The 14,781-nt window shown below is 38.9% G+C and overlaps 2 protein-coding genes across 3 annotated transcripts; both read right to left on the minus strand.

Annotated features, from left to right (window-relative positions):
• Positions 1-541: 541 nt before the first annotated feature.
• On the minus strand, positions 542-5,416 carry LOC126601868 (uncharacterized). The gene is made up of 6 exons (XM_050268636.1): positions 5,146-5,416; positions 3,609-3,700; positions 3,289-3,465; positions 2,377-2,475; positions 1,734-1,976; positions 542-1,312 (listed from the first exon to the last, which is right to left on the minus strand). The coding sequence occupies exons 2-6, from the start codon at positions 3,681-3,683 to the stop codon at positions 893-895; spliced, it is 1,014 nt and encodes a 337-aa protein (XP_050124593.1). The 5' UTR covers positions 3,684-3,700; positions 5,146-5,416; the 3' UTR covers positions 542-892.
• A 1,055-nt stretch (positions 5,417-6,471) lies between these two features.
• LOC126601866 (uncharacterized) lies at positions 6,472-14,048 on the minus strand. 2 transcript variants are annotated; one of them, XM_050268634.1, is made up of 9 exons: positions 13,870-14,048; positions 11,709-13,142; positions 10,503-10,691; positions 10,229-10,324; positions 9,982-10,135; positions 9,730-9,862; positions 7,880-9,640; positions 7,036-7,772; positions 6,472-6,872 (listed from the first exon to the last, which is right to left on the minus strand). In XM_050268634.1, the coding sequence occupies exons 2-8, from the start codon at positions 13,072-13,074 to the stop codon at positions 7,347-7,349; spliced, it is 4,125 nt and encodes a 1,374-aa protein (XP_050124591.1). In that variant the 5' UTR covers positions 13,075-13,142; positions 13,870-14,048; the 3' UTR covers positions 6,472-6,872; positions 7,036-7,346. The 2 variants fall into 2 exon arrangements, with proteins under 2 accessions (XP_050124591.1, XP_050124590.1); XM_050268633.1 differs by having other exon boundaries at positions 11,709-13,145.
• Positions 14,049-14,781: the final 733 nt, after the last annotated feature.

Below are 14,781 nucleotides of genomic sequence, written 5' to 3' on the forward strand. Positions count from 1 at the left end.
AATAAAAATATTTTAAATGGAGGGGCATCCTTCGTGTAAAAGAATCTAGGGGCTACATTTCAAATTACCTAAGCCTCTTATGGATGGCTTCCTTGGAAAGCACTTTTACTCAAGATTTTCTCGTAGAAGTGCTTTTATTATAAACATGTTGAATTTTTTGTTAAAAATTCAAGTGCAAGCACCTCTATGAGTTAGGAATCACTTCTAAATTTTTTTGTCAAACGCATTCAAGAGTTTCTGGTTGTCAGACCGCCCAAAAGCATGGATTAGTTATCTCTCTCTCCTCTTTCCATCCCCCATTCCTCCCGTCCTCTCACATTCTTTCTTTTGTCTTTCTCTTTCTATATAAAATTAATATAAAATATTATCATGATTTAACCGTGACCGTTCAAAAAGAAAATGAGGGAAGGGGAGGAGAAAACAGAAGAGAGAGAATCCTACTCCTAAAGGCAGAAGCAGTGCTATTAGCCTTTTTTTATCAGACGCGCTTTCAACAATCGGAAAATACTTGGCATCTCTTTTTCGATGTGAGAGATTTAAATGTCATGATGCGCAAATTCAATCATTGCTCTTAAAACGTTTTTCACATGTTGTGCAGAAAATGCTTGGGAAGAAGAATGAACCACAACAAAGAAAGAAGGCTTAAATAGAGGGGCCATTTTAACATTTGGGCCAACAAAGAATACATACTTGCAAAAATCTCTTACTTGAATTGTGAAGGAGTTACGGCTAACTTCAAATGGCGAATTCATTCGTTGAGTCTCCAAAATTTCTCAAAATAAATTGGCGACTAGAGTTGACAGGAACCATATATTTGAAGTACCTAACCAGACAGCCAAAAGGGTCAGCGAGATACATCAGTTCAGTCACCATCATCCACCTTGAGCCATTCTTAATGTGCACCTTGGGTAGCATTTCCAGTACTAGCAGCCACCGGCTCATCGTGGTCTGAGGCAACTTCTGGTTCTATCCCCTGGGATGAAGAGCCGTCTGTTTTCTCATTATCAGAAGCATCGGAATCTGGTTCTAACTCGAGAGAATCCAATGAAAGAGCAGCACCGGTAACGGCAGGTTCGGAAGCAGCCAAAGAAGGGTTTCCTCTCGTCCACATTGTGGGCATCTTCTTGTCATCCTCCTTCATCCTTTCGGCATATTTATTTAGATCAAAACCACAAGTATCGTTTCCCCCGAATACAGCCTCCAGTTTATTCATATCAAACAGATCCTCCATTATCTTCTTGGTGTTAACATCATCCGAGTAAACAAACCTGACTTTGTTGTAAGTCTTTGGCTCTAGAAAAGGCTTTACCATCTGTCACAAAGAAAGACATTATCCGCATCGTAAGAACCTAGCTGATACATTTTGGCTCTAGATTTCACCTACATTAATGGAAATCTACAAGCACCAAGTGACTAGGATCCTCTCTATTTCGAACTTTTCTATACCGGGAAAAGGGAACGGCCAGCTCCTTGGAAATTGGAATGGCACAAGATAAAAAGAAACTGGTTATTATTATTAATTTATCAGGCTAAAACTTTGGCACTCTTCCCGCTCCCAAAGTTGGGTGGTTATTGTACTTCATATTCCCTAAACAAGACATTGTCTATGAAAAGGACCAAAGCTGTATAACAGCACACCAATAGTGTTACAGCTTCATATGATGATCCTCTAGGAGTATAGATGTAGCGAAAAAGTTAAAACAAGAGGAATAAAAAGCATCAAAAGAACTTACCGAAAAGAATGGTTCAAAAAACTTGGGTGGATTGTACAGTATTGCAAGACCTAGGCGTTCTGGATAACGGTTTTGTAAAACATGTGCAGTTTCCCGTGTCACCTTCACTGAAATATGTGACATATTGAAACCTTCAAAGTCTATCATCCAAACCATCTGTTCCTGACCTGGCGGAAGATTTAAAACAGCATTCTCCATGCAATATACCAAATATTTAATCTGTCCTTTTGTTGACTTTGAGTTCTGCAATAACAATACAAAAAAGTTAACAAGGAAGATTAGTTTTCTTCTGAAACTTGGATCTCTAGAGCATTAAATGTGCCTACAAAACAGCAGATCCCACATACAGGCATTCAGCAAGATGAATATAGGCAATGACTTTGGCAATAATGGTGCACTGTGGTCGATATGCTTATTATCGGACCATCATACTAGTTCTTTTTGCAGAAAGTATTTGCTTCAATAAATGATTTTTTGTTTAGGTGAGATGAATTAAGTTGACAAATAAAAAGAGTTGGACAGCAGGATAAGATTCCAGATGTAGCCACTCCAAGACCAACAACATATTCTGATCTAAAATTGTAGCCTAACTTATAAAATACACAATATTCATGGAGGTATCAGAAGAGTTTGGAAGATAAACCTGACAACGTGGTCTCATAACGAGAACTGGTCTCCCTTGCTTGTCAAAATAATTAGATCTGTAAATCTTCCCTGTTTCCGCTTCACGAGCTACCTCTTTCTATATTAAAAATGAAACGATGAATTCGTAAGAACATCCTCTTAAGTGTAACCACATACTGCAAGAATTTGAGTTGGGACTACAACCTCAACCATAAGAACTGCACTTGACTATTGTAGTATCTGGGTTTCTGAGTTTGAAGTAGTTATAGCAATGCTGGAGTCTGATAATTGGTCTATTAATTCTTTACAGTCACGTGATACGTGGGGTTGGATTCAGAAAGGACTGCTGGTGAGCCTAGGATGAACTATTACACAATACAGAGATGACAACTGGCCCTCGTTGCGTGCATTGAACGAGAACCAAATAAGCCAGCTCAGGATGCATTGTAGAACAAAGATAAAAACCTTATGTTTGCATGAGGGACTTTCATAGTGCCAAGGAAATTTAGACTCAATTGTTAAAAATACACTACATGGACACCGCCATTGAACTATTCAAGCACTACAAAACTACTGAACAAATGCACTCCAAAGACAATAAACAAGAAACAAGGGACTTCCACAATAACAACCTGAAAGGTGTCATCTGAAATTTCTCTCAAATGTATTGCATCTAGTCAATTTCAAGTTCCTCTATCTAATTTCTGTAGTGCATTCCTAATAAATTTAGCCTAAATTTCATGGCACTTTAACATAGATTCAAGGAAAAACCTGCAGAATATTATCAGGCTTCATTTGACAACTAGTACCCCATCAGAGCGGCTAATAACCATGTTACAGAAACTTAAGGAGTAACAGATCCTGTTCTAAGAATAATGAAAAGGTACAATCTGGATGAATTCTGACTATTAAGGCTATGAATGAAGCGTACCCAAGGAATCTCTTCTGGTTTGTATTCTGACCTCCACCTTAAGGTATCTTTTAACATTTTAGTTGCCTTCTTGACATTCCAGTTTCTCGCCCTTAGATACCTTGAGATGGAGGCATCAGAACAATAGATGGACAACTTATCAGGCAATGTTCCTATCAGCTTTTTCACTTCGTTAATCTGCAAACATGAAGAGTGTTACAGGGTAAGTAAAATTTCTCCCCACAATAATGGTAGAATCATCATACCCCGACTTATAGGACTCACACAAATTAAAGAAAGCATTTATAGAATGCTAACAGGAGAACTTTTACTGGAGATACCTTTGCCTGCTGCTCTTCACATGATAATATCTTCTCAGAACCATTTGAAGGGGATTTCTTCATTCCCGCACTCATAATTTTCGAAGAAAACTCTGTAAATCAACAATAAAGACTCTGTAAGTACTAGTGTCAATTACCCATTTTAGTCTCCCATCCCCAATTCTTTAACATATAAAATAAACGTGCAAGATCTGTAATAAAAAGCTTGTTCTCTATCCTATAAAAATCACAACAAAGGCATGCGTGGAATAAACTTATTCTTAGTTGACCACTATGGAAACTAGGATATGGCATTCATGATTTAGATCAAACCTTTTTATACTGTTGTTCAAAACTGTCAACTCAATTAATGGGGTTCATTCTTTTTTGTTAAGCTATAAAATACTTGATTAAGCAATCATGCTTAGAGAACGATCTATCAAAATAATTAAACAGATATTTCAGAAAACAAAACAAAAGGCATGCTTCAAGAATCAAGAATGACTAGCAAATCTCAAGTGTATCTATTCTGATAGAAATTCGCCGTGCATGAGTCGTAACTTATCTATATTACGTTTTAGTTACCAGAAGGTATACATTTTTACAAGCTAGTTACTTCAATCCCTCAAATCATTTTTAGAGGGGTGAAATTACTGATCCAAGTGCTACATAAAGTTTTAATTTTGTCAGGACGTATTACACTACGAGTACCATGTAAATGTTTTCGCTTTGTCAGGAGGTATGTTACATCTGTCATGTTTTTTAATTCATTTCCTCGTATTGGGAAAATTTATTTCCAAGTGCCTATTTATATGATCTTCATAAAATCAAGGACTACACATTAGGCTCTGCAGTTATCAGATTTACAAATCACTCCAAACCTTCCTGAGAGTTCCTTTCTAATTCTTTAAAAACAAAACTTATGGTGGATTGCAACAAGATTACATCACTTCACTTATCATGGACCTTTTATTAGCAGAAAGAAGAACAAAATTCCTTGGATGTGTTCTCCCGAGATTGTCACTCTATTTCCCTCCTTTGCAGAAACACATGGGATCATAAGTTAGTTCCAAATTCCCATAGAATGTCTTACCTTCATCCAAATTACTAGTCCATCTACTCAACCAATCAACTTAATAAACCTTTCTGTTAATTTACGTGACAAAATTGGAATCACCACTCTCCTAACAGTAGCATCCAAAAACCTAACCAGAATGTTTCCATCGACATTCAACCAACACCCAAACAAATGGGAGATCTGCTGACACAAAATACCGTGTGGGTTTTCGTACTGTGTTCTTGTCAATTATTTTAGTAAATTACACATAAAATAATTCATAAAACAATAAAAAATCAATCATGGGTTATCTCCGTATATAACTAAATATTACAAAACCGCATTTTAATATTTAATCAACACAAGCATGCAACCCAACACACCAAATCACAAACATCATGGGTAAATAAAAAGAACCTTTTCAGGTACTAGGAATGCAAATCGAAACCGACCCACAAAAATTAGGGGCATAAATCTAGGAAACAAAAGACAAGATCTCACCTTGACCAAACAGATTGAGGAATTTTGCGGGAGCTTCTCAGGAAGCGGTGAGATAAACTAGTATTCCGGAGCTCCTCAGCTCTCCCAAACCATAGAAATGGTCAACCGTGAAAAACAAGAAAGTATGATTGTGTAAAAAAAACAGAGAGAGAGAGGGAGAGAGAAGGCGGAGATGTGGTAGGTTTGGATTATATATTTGAAGAATATTATTTGGATCGAACCGACATCTGTTTGAATTGAATGTCCAAGAACACGTGCTTTTCGAAACAGTAATGTTAATGTTGTGGCTTGGGTTTTAAGGACACAGCTGGTCTGCTCTGGATTTTCATAACCCATTTGTCATCTACTTACGTGTGGATCGCATCAGACTGTTTCAGGCTTAAAAGTCTGAATTGCCCATACTCATTCAATTTGAAGCGCTAAATATTGGTGGGTGTGACGTTTACATAAACGCGGGTCCTAGGGAAATCACATTTTTGTAACGAAAAATGCTTGTTTGGTTATTTTTTAGTATGGTGCAGGAAAATATTTACATTATCTCTCTAATATGCGAGACTTACTTCTATTGATGGGGTATGCAACTCTATTAAAAAGGTTGCATAATATAGCCTTCCTATCATTCTGTATCACCAGTTACTTAGTATAACAGTATAATAGTATTTCTTTTTACTTATAAATGAGATGTCTTAGATTGATTCTCGCCAACAGCAAATTTGAACCACATTATTAATAACTCATTATAAGGCTAAGGCTAAGCCTACCCCCTTAACGTAGATAATATTGTTTGCTCAGAAGAAAAAAAAAAAACATTGTGTACTGCTAGCTACTTAATACAATAGTATAGTAGCAATATTCCTCTTCACTTGTAAGTGAGGTTTTAGGTTTGATTCTCGACAAAAGCAAACTTGAACCACATTATCGTTAGTCCATTGTAGGGCTTAACCTACTTTCTACCCTTTTAGTGTCGATAATGTTGTTTGTTAAAATAAAAATAAAAAACGTTGTGTACTCCTCCTATAGAAGAGGAAGCGTCTACCAAAGCAAGTAGTTACATATCTATTAGAGACATTTATAATATGGTACAAATAAATATGATCTTTATGATAGAGTAATGTTAAAAAGACCGCATCATTTTTTAATTCAAGTCGAGAAACAACTAATTCGCTCTTAGTATGTAGTACTGCTCTCATAATGTCAAAATACGTCCCAAGTTCAAATCCCCCTCTCCATGTCGATTCCAAAAATGAGAAATGGAACCAAAATTCAAATGAGTGCTTCATCATTGCTAAGGTCTCTTTGGACAGAAATGCAAAGGAAACTGCAAGGTAAAAGCATAAAGCATAATTTATATTTGATTCCACAGCTGAAAGATGTTATGTACATGTTAGTTGACACTACAGATTGATTGTTTTTCTTCCTAATACAATTTCTGTACTTCCACCATTTCTACACAGAAGATTGTAGTAAATGCCGCCTCTTGGCATGTATGTACGTCACTAACCTTCAAACAACAGGAGGACAAAACAACATATTCTTCCCTAACCAGACCACAACCTTACATTCGCCCTTCATCTACTATTTCGTCACCGTGCATTTTGCGCGTCCCAAAATGTACATAGCTTCATTTAACTCTTGTCACGGCGCCAAAAAAGGAGGAGTCGGTGAGTATGCTTGAGAGAACAGAGCTATTGAGTCATCCGGAAGCTTTCCTCTTTATATCTCTGCAACTGAAATCATCAACTCAATCAAAACACGAGCGATTTGATTCCTGAGTTATTTGATATTCTATACAAAATACGAAAAGGAAAACTACAGAGCTATAGAGCATTACTCAAATTACAAATCCATGTTTCAGGCTTTCAGCACATCAAATGATTTTTCTCGTCTTACCTCTGAAGATTGTAAGGTGGTGGATCGTCTGCAAAAGCAACTTTACGCACAGGCCGACAGCCCCTGCCAAGCCCCCCTTACTGCCAAACTCCTCAGGTAACTGAAAGCATATGCGACACAACTGAAAGCATATGCGACACAAAGTTCAGCCTTTCAGATTTATGGCATCCATTTCAGAGATCAGCACAGGAAGCTAGTGCTCCAGGAGCCTTCTGGCAGACAAAAGAGCAAGAATTGCACTATTGGAAAAATATAGAATGCCAAAAAGCTCCAATGACGCAAACATAGGATTCAGAACCAACAATCAATAGCTAGATGTCTCTCCTTCCAATAACCCCAGCAGGACCATGCTTCTTCTGTATGCCATATTGCCAGGCATCTCTAGATTTATCACCTGATTGATCAAAGTCGTCCAAGGAATTCTCAAATGGAGGTTTCATAGGCCGGTAACTTCCATTCCTAGAAACTACTGATGCACCCAACTTCTCATCATCTTCTGCTGGTGTTCCTGACCTGGATTCCTTGTGCATATCCATTGATCTATGCCTTGGTCCAGCAGACCTGAAACCCCTCATATTAGAAGGCTTTCCTGGTAATTGAGCATAAGAAGGTACCCTTGGTACCCGAAATTCTTTGGGAAGAGTCTCTATGTCCATAAAACAGTTCCTGGCTTTGGCATCAGTAATCAATGCAGCCCAATCGTCACACTGCATTAAGGCACTTGCATTCCCCATGACCTGTAAAAAGATTCATACTGAAATTTGAAATGCAAATTATGTGCAAGTAGATGGTGCAAACTTGTGTGTAATTACTAAAAAAATGACAAAATAGAAGAAATCCATACCCAAAGAGCCCTTCTTGCACGAGTAAGAGCTACATTCATACGGCGGATGTCTGCCACAAAACCAACACCATGAGTTGAAGCACGCACACAGGACATGATAATCACATCACGCTCTTGGCCTTGGAAAGCATCTACGGTGTTAATATATATATCCTTCCCTTCTTCTGAATTTAAAATATCCTCAAACTCACGTTGGAGGCATTTGAGTTGCAGTTTATATGGTGTGATTATGCCAACAGAAACTTTCCCCAACCCCAACGCTTTCAAGGACTTCTGAAGATGCTCATACAAACGAACACAAAACTGAGCTTCATGTATGTTCTGATAAGAGACTGATCCCCCTCTGTGGGATTCCCGCCCATGGGAAATGTCAAAAAAAACGTAAGGTCTAAGTAAAGGGTCCTTGTGGTAGGTTTCATCGGGTAAATTAGCAACACTTTCACTGTCAGTAAGGCGTCCTTGGTAGAAGTACTTTGAAGGAAAATCACGTATTTGAGGGTGCATCCTATACTGCACAGATAACAACATTGTTGGACATTTTGCTTGTTGGAATCTTTCGAACAGACTTCTACTGTATAACAAGGTTCCAGCAGCCTTGCTAATAACTGTGGCAGGAAGCTGCTGAGGATCCCCAACAAGAACACATCGTGCAGCACCAAGAGAAAGGGGCGGAAGAACTCCCACTTCACTGGCTTGGGCTGCCTCATCAATCACAACCATATCAAACCCATGAGAAAGACGCGAAAACAGCTTGCGACCACTGCTTGAGACAGTAGTGAAAACAATCTCAGCCTCATTGGCAAAACTAGCCTCAAGATTCGCTCGAGCTTCTTCCAAGTTGAAATTGCCACCAGCACGAAACTTGCTATCTAAAATAAACAGGCGAGACAGCTCAACTAGAGTTTTATCCCTGCTTTCAACCACAGCAGCAAGATTCTGCAGCAATTCATCTCGATTCTGGTCCCGAGCCACCAAAACATCAGGATCAACACCAACCGATCCTTGTGAACGGACAGCAGCTGCTGCAACAGTAAGTTCTCTTTGAAGATGCGATATCTGCACAGACAACTGCGCTTCACGAAGTCTCAACTGATGCATCCACCCTAAAACTTCCTCACGATTCTTGACCAGAAGCTGTTCAGTTCTCCGCTCAACAGATACTGCCTGGGCAGCACGTGTCTGTGAGTCAACACCTACTCGGGCTACATCAGGCCGATAAACTTTCATCTCACCATCAATGAATCCCCGGTCAAGAACACGGGCAAGAAGCTCATCAGTTGCAGCATTAGAAGGGGCGCAAACTAACATTCTAGGCTTTGGACAGAGCTTGGGTAGTGTTCTAAGGAGATTCTGGTCCATGTTCTGAAGAACCTCATCTATTGATCCCGTAGCAACATTATCAACGTTGCTCTCACTATTTTGCTTATAGCTTTCGGGTGCTAGTTTCTTAAGCAAAGAAGTGTAGTACTGCTGATACTGAACCAGATGGATGACATTTAGCATTCCCCAGACTGTGTGTGTCTTACCAGTTCCAGGAGGTCCTTGAACAAGTGTAAAAGGCCATGGATCTTGCCTCTTTCCACCACTTGTACCAGCAGCTGTGTGCATTGCAGCCCACTGGATTGCTGATAGCTGGGGTCCATTAAAGGTCCTATGCAAATGATCAACGAAATTTGGTGTGAAGCATTCCGGCATAACAGGGGACTGCTGCTCGTATTTTGGAAAGTGTTCAGGACTGGGCCGAAGAATTGCTGCTTGCATCTGTTAAATTGTTCGCTCAAATTATTATTTGCACAAAAAACCAGAATAAACCAGAATATATAGTCATTGCTGATGCAAAAATTTGTCACCTGCATATTTAGACGACGAAATGCATGCAGTGCAACATACTCTCGCTGGGTGGTTGCTAGAGAACCAAGAACAGTTAAATACCAAATTCCTTTGGGCTGTAGCTTTCTTAGAACATGTTCATCATCAACCAAGCTGGAAAAGTAATATCAAAAGGAGAGAGAGAAAAGAAAAAAATGTAAGCATATTTGCTACAAAAATACAAAAGGAAATCAAACTCATAATCCAAAATCATAGAAAAACAAATAGACTACCTATTAGAATCATCCCCAACATAAAAATGAAGGATCGCTCCTGGGGGATCACGAGTATCGATAGGCATATGTCGCCGGACAGTACCAGCCACACGCCCAGTGATTTCAGGCTCCTCGTCACCCTCAGCTGAAGAATTGTTCCTTTTGGATCTGACTGCTTGACATAATAAGAGTAAATGTAAGTAACATATCAAAAGAACTAATATCGAATGCAATAATTTGACAGAAATGTATTCACGTATCAGACCTGATCCAGGCCGGGGAGTTGAAAGAATTGCAACATCACCCTCCTTAAATGTCCACTTGCATTCACTTACTGGAAGGACAATTACATCATACCACCCTATGCCACAAAAAGTTACACCTCAGTCAGTTGACAGTACCACGAAAAAAAACAGGTACTAGAAGCTATATTGGCCAACCCTAAACATGGTTAGACTGTTTTATTTTCATTTTTTTTCTTCTACAACTTGTACCCAGATGTATCACGAAATTAGGTGGAAGCAAACTGAACAATGTACCTCTTTCTCTCCTTTCAATGCTTCTTACACGAACAGTTATATGAGCATCTCTAGAAACACCCTCAGTTAATTCCTCCCAGGTGCTGTAAAGCTGTGCCCGGCATTCCTCAAACAGAAGTGGTTCAAATACTCTAACATACTCCTCAACAGATTCAAACTTTTCAGTAACACATTGGAGGTCAGTCTCCCCTGGTGCACAAAAAATATAAATTCAGAGGAAAGATAAATGATATTGAGGGGGGAGACAAAGGTTAAACCAAAAGGAATAAAAGACCAATATATATTTTCCAGGCTATGAGAACACATCACATAAAAAGCAATAAAAAGCAAATGACAACATAAGAACCATTAACATGTACCCTGGTTGCAGCCTACCAACCAAAGAGAACTTAAACGTAAACTGGAAGTTGTACAAGCTTTCGGCAAATGTAAGCTTTAGAAAATAAATAAACAAATAATCGCTTAAGTATTACCATAAAAAAATTACAGATTACAGTTGAAACTTCACATACTTAAACCTACAATAACCGGGTAAAATTCCACACTGGAAAAGTAAACTTGAAGTTGTTCTTTGTACTAGCAGTAGATTTAAATATTGTATCTTGGCTGAATAACAATGAATTTAGTATGAAGAATATTCTCGCAATATGCCCTCCTGATAATTGCGCACCCACCACATGAAGCTATAGAGATCCTCTCCACTGTATATGGGCCTGAGCAATACAATATCAACTTTTACTACTTAAAAGCTATAGGGAATCACAGTTTACCAAATTCCATGTTTATTAGAAAATAAAAACCAAAATATTGCCTGCAGAAATATATCAAAGCATGTAAAACTTCAATTGAAGCATTTACCCCCTCCACCAAACAAAAGAGATAAAAAAATAGAAGGAACATTACACTATGAGAGCATTTGCACACAGGAGATGGTGATAAGAATTACAAAGTGAAATTGAGAAAATCAATGAAATATGTTAACTTGGAATCTCGATTTCACGCTATAATTGTCATCACCTTCCAATCTTTTGTGTGCTACGAGTCTCATAATGTAACAATTGGAGGGCATGGATCACTGGCATAAGAAAATCAGGAAAGCTGTCAACACACATGGCCAAAAGTTCCAAAGAAAAAAAAACTGGGATACATATTACAACTATTCAACAGTAATGAACATAAACAGAAAAAACCCACATTACATTATACCTGGGTGATGCCAAATCTTCTCGTTAGTGACCTCCCGTATAAGACGCTCAACTGATGTGTCTTGGTATGTGTTACTGACTGTCGTTTGCTTCTTGGCAAGAAGAAGTTTCTTGTTTCCAGATTTGGAATCCATGGAGCTTTGAGTGATCAAAGCTGGCTTCCTATTAGCAACCTGTGAATTCTTCAGTTGCCTTGTATCCGTGGGCTGCTTCCATGAACTCTGTCTTGGAATTAGTGGTAAGACCTCCGCAGAAGGATCATTGTCACCATTTTGCCTTCTCGTCCTAGATAGGGATCCATAATTAACATCCCCATTAGATTCAAACTTGGAATCACTGGACTCTGCAGCAGTCCCTCCATTACATAAAACATCAACTTGTTTCTGGTCCTTAATCATCAACTGTGACTGCTTTTCCCCATTGCGATCTGCAGGTGCAGTAATGGTACGAACCTCCTTCAAAGTGCGAGTTGTAACGGGTGTGGGAAAGTTCTGTCTTCTTGGTGTTGAACTTTTGACAGTGCCAGCTTGCTTAACATCATCCAAATTAAGGAACATTGTCTGTCTGTTTCGTTTCTTTCCCAGCTTTGCTTCATTCTGTTGGTTCATCTTCCTCTTCATTGGATTATTTGCACACTTGAGTGCATGGGTTGCTTCAATGCCCTTAACTTTGTCTTGTTTCAAAACCAAGCCAGGCTCGTCCTGACAATCCATGGATGCCTGACCTTTGACATTGCCGTCTGAGTTGCGGCTACTGTTACTATTCTGATCATTATCTACTCCTAAAGATGTACGACTGCTATTCTCATCCTTGAGACCTTCTGAAGTTTTAATATCGCAAGAACTACTATCTGGAGCAACACCAGAAACACGTCCAACAATCCCTCCCGATTTTCCTTGTACTTGTAAAGTGGTACCCTGTTCATGCAAACTGCCACTTCCACCTGCTTCAGCAGATCCCTCAGCATCATCAGACCACTCTCCTTCTTCTCTTTCCAGAGATGGAGCACTTGCGGAAGCAGAAGCTAAAGATGGTACAGGTTTCATGTCCTCATCATTACTTGATTCAGATACTAATGTATTTCTGGGATTATTATCTCTTGACTTCTCGTCAGCATCACCTTCAGAGCCGTGAGCGTATTTAGGCCGAACAAAAGGTTGAAAACCTGACACAGACGATGCATGTGAAAAAGCATGATTATTAACAATTCTTGGTGCAACGGCTGCTACTGCAAGCACTTCAGTAGTGTTGGGATTTGTACAAGGAAGTGCCTTTTGCGGCTGGAAGCTGAGGGCACTATCACTCTCTTCATTATCCTCAGCAGGGGGTTCATTGAGATCAAATAACAACTTTCCTCGAGAACCCATCTCATATGTAAATACATACAAACTAAACCGTATTTCCAAGAAGGTTGTGCTAGACGATTCGTGATTCCCTTCTACGAAAAAAATTCAAATGAAATGCAACCGGTTAGGCAACACGAAAACACCACAGGATAAACACGCGCATTAAACGGAACCCAAAAGATATCAAAACATTAATCAAACTGAGTTTTAAAAGTCAGGTGACTCATACAAGAAGCGACCCAGTAACAAAAAAATAATAACCAAACCACAAGACACACACACACACACATTAACATTTATCCGAAACGATTACAAGAAAATAAAACAAAATCATATTAACACATAAATTGCACAAATTTATTATTAATTCAAAATGCATAAATTGCTTTTCCAAACAGCACTTATAGTCAAATAAGCATATATTACGTATTTACAACCTAGCAGAATAAGCATACACGAAACCCTAACAAAACTAGAAAGAATAAAAAAAAACCAAATCCCAAAACCCAGTTCTTGATCCAGTTAAATTCAAAATTGGCTACTCGGATTGAAATCCCTATCCCAACCAGCAGACCTAGCATTTCGTTTCTAGGGTTTCATCATCAACAACCAAAGACTCCAAATCCCCAAATCCCACTCCCACCCAAACAGATCCACAGTTTGTTCACCAAAATGTTCTTGCATTCATCTAATTACTCCCACCTAAACATTCAGTCCTTAATCCAATCCCATTATTCATGTTCCTGGTCTTCCGCATCAACAAAATAAAATTCGAAAACAAATTAAAATTTAAAATATATTGGGCAGAATTTTTACCTCTTTTTAGAGCTTTCGTGTCGTGTATTTATCAGATGGAAAAAAAAAATTATTTAATTTAACCAAATGTAAATAAATTTGGGAGACGGAGGAGGGCTCTCTGTAGGGTAAGGGTTAGCGAGAGAGCGACCTTAGCTAGAGAGAGAAAGACGGGGAGAGAGAGAGAGCAAAATATGTGAGAAAACAAGGCGTGGTGACGGGTTTATATAGGAAATATCAAAGCCTTCGCCGGCCGGGTTTCTCACCCGGCCACCGTTATTTTATTCCCGGCAAATTTTATTTTCCTACCCATTATTTTAGTTTATTATCTTTTCTTGAAATTCCCAAATCGCCCTCCCGTCTTTCTGCTTATAACCGACCACTGTTATCCGGGTTTGAATTTGACTTCAGGAATAAGGACGAGGGTAAATTTGGGATTTTGTTAGCGGTGGATTACCGTAATCCAAGGGTATACTTGCGTGTACATACTCACACCTAAGTATCTTACTCTCAAAAGACATCTCTTGGATTCGGGCCTTGGGCCCACTAAGATGACACGTTGACGGAGGAGATTTCTGATCGATCAATTGGTTCCTAATTTGGATTTTTGTGCGGTTTTTTAAATTTTATTTTCAATACTCGCGGATGGAACGGGTGTAATCTTTTCGAAATGGTGAGGGTAGGAAAGTCATTCGGACGATGGAGGGAGTACAGTCTCACGTGCTTTTAAAGCGGAGTGAGGCATCGAGTGTGAAACACGCGTAACCAAGACGCGTGGGGATGCAGTCCCTAATTTTATAAAAAGAAAAGCACCTCTCATATTCCTCGTTTGTTGGTAAATTACTTAAAGTTGACTAGTGCATAATGCCGTGAATCATGACTAGAGCCAAAAACCATAAAATTTTAATTAATTATTTTTTGGGGAGAATTTTT

This window comes from Malus sylvestris, chromosome 15, assembly GCF_916048215.2.
Source record: "Malus sylvestris chromosome 15, drMalSylv7.2, whole genome shotgun sequence".
Lineage (NCBI taxonomy): Eukaryota > Viridiplantae > Streptophyta > Magnoliopsida > Rosales > Rosaceae > Malus > Malus sylvestris.